The sequence below is a fragment of the Columba livia genome, chromosome 2, assembly GCF_036013475.1.
Source record: "Columba livia isolate bColLiv1 breed racing homer chromosome 2, bColLiv1.pat.W.v2, whole genome shotgun sequence".
NCBI lineage: Eukaryota > Metazoa > Chordata > Aves > Columbiformes > Columbidae > Columba > Columba livia.
This window is the reverse complement of record NC_088603.1, coordinates 162,033,347-162,035,485: the sequence shown is the minus strand read 5'-3', so window position 1 is coordinate 162,035,485 and position 2,139 is coordinate 162,033,347. Positions and strand designations below refer to the sequence as shown.

At 48.3% G+C, this 2,139-nt stretch overlaps 1 protein-coding gene across 8 annotated transcripts in view; it reads right to left on the bottom strand.

The window, feature by feature from the left end:
- The window catches only part of ARHGAP39 (Rho GTPase activating protein 39), a 159,533-nt gene that overhangs the window by 11,064 nt on the left and 146,330 nt on the right, over positions 1–2,139 (bottom strand). For all 8 annotated transcript variants that reach the window (XR_010470823.1, XR_010470825.1, XR_010470824.1 and 5 more), the window contains one exon: positions 2,016–2,139. This exon is cut by the window's right edge and continues 438 nt beyond it. Coding sequence is in view for 5 of the 8 variants with exons in the window: in XM_065054666.1 (XP_064910738.1) it covers positions 2,016–2,139 (124 nt within the window). In the remaining 3 variants the exon portion in view is untranslated. The remainder of the gene's footprint in view (positions 1–2,015) is intronic.

Sequence of the window (2,139 nt, the reverse complement as noted above, 5' to 3'; positions counted from 1 at the left end):
GAAAGGAAGAAGGAAAGGAAAGGAAAGGAAAGGAAAGGAAAGGAAAGGAAAATTAAAAAGAAAATGAAAACAAAAATTTAAAAAAGAAAGAAAAATGGAAATTAATAAATAAAAAAATAAAATGAAAATAAAAAAGGAAAATTACACGGAAATTGAAATTAAAACCAAAAATAATGAAAATGAAAAGACATGAAATGAAAAATCAAAATGAAAATAAATTAAATGGAAATAAAAACCAAAATAATGACAATGAAATATAAATAAAATGGAAAATAAAGAGAAAACAGGAAATAAAATGAAAATAAAACAGAAAATAAAAAGAAAAGTGAATGACAATGGAAATGAAAGTAAAGAATAAATCAAATAGAAATGAAAGAAGACATAAGTAACATTAACATGAAAATAAAAAGAAATAATGAATTAAAAATCATGAATATAAAACTATGAACAAATTACACAAACATGAACCAAAACTGACAATAAAATTGAAAATGAACATGTAACGAGGAGCAGATGCAGCGAGATGGGGCCAATGGGGCCAATGGGGCCAATGGGGCCGGTGGCACTGGGCACAGTTGCTGTTGGTGTCTCTGGGGTGGGGTCTGTCCGCGGTGGCACTGGTGTCACCACCGGTGACACCGATCCAGCGTGAGTGACACCCATGACATGAGCTGACACCTGCGCTGGGGACACGGGCACCTCCTGTCCCCCCGCCTGGGGATGCGTTCGTACACGGGGCTTTCTCGGCCATGTGTTGGGGTCATCTCCTCCTGTCCCCAAGCTGGACAGATCCACCACGGCTCCATGTGATGTCCCCAGAGGTCCTTCTGGGACAGCCAAAAACCCAGGACCTCCTGGACTCCACCCCTGACTCATCACTGCGAGGTGGCACCAACCTGTGGATGTGGGGCTGCCCAACTCTCCAACCATGGTGGCCACCAGGTAGCATCTACTGTCCCCAAGATGGGCAGATCCACCAAGGCTCCACATGATCCTGGTGCCCCCAGATGTCCCTGCCTGTACCCCAGGGAGCTGAAGTTCACCCAGGACCTCCTGGACCCCACCTCTGACCCATCCAGCACCCACTGCAAGGTGGCACCAACCCATGGGACATGGGGCTGCCCAAGTCTCTGGCCATGACATGGTGTCCACCAGGCAGCATCTCCTCCTGTCCCCAAGCTAGGCAGATCCACCACAGATCCATGTGATGCCAGTGTCACCAAACATCCCTGCCTGTCCCCCAGGGAGCTGAAGTTCACCCAGGACCTCCTGGACCCCACCTCTGCCTCATCTACCACCCACTGAGAGGTGGCACCAACCCAAGGGACATGGGGGTTGCCCAACCTTCCAACCATGGTGGCCACCAGGCAGTATCTCCTCCTGCCAGACTCACGGCAGATCCCCATGTCCCTGCCAGACCAGGTCCCGTCACCCCTGAGATGGTACCAGTGATGAAGTAACAGGGATGGCTGAGCCCAGTACTGGAGAGGGGCACCTACAACTCCCACCTATTTGGGGTCAAATCACCAAAATTTATGTCTCTTCTACATGTCATGACCAAAAACCATCTTGGGAGTTGTGTCCCCTTCCAGCATGGGCTTTTTTTGGATGCAAAGTTACTTGAGAAGCCACAAGAAAGATTTGGAGGTGCTGACGGTGAAATCATAGAATGGCTTGGGTTGGAAGGGACATTCAGAGGTGCCCTCACAGGCCAGGAGAAGTCCTGGGACCTCTCGCTGTCCCCAACAGAGGTGACTCTGAGCCTGCAGCAAAGGTGTCCAAGCTCATTTTGTGTTGGGTCTCACGCTGGATTTCCGTGTGCCGGAGGGGAAAGACCAGTTGTAAAGCCACTACCATGCTCCTTGGACCTCCAAGAGCGCTGTTGGATGAGTTCCTCACCCACCTTTCAACAAGGACACTCATTAATATGAAGGGGAAAGGAAGAAAATAGTAATAACTACATAGTTTGCAAGGCCAGCAAGGACAAAACCACCAGGGGGTGGTTTCTCTCTTACCTTTAGTGTCGTTCACCGGATCCATGTGCCTGTAGATGTAGCCTTCTAGGTAGGAATGAAATTTAGGAGTGGGTGGGAAAAAGGCCAAACAAATGGCCATGAGCTCCCAGCCCCGGGCCAGGCT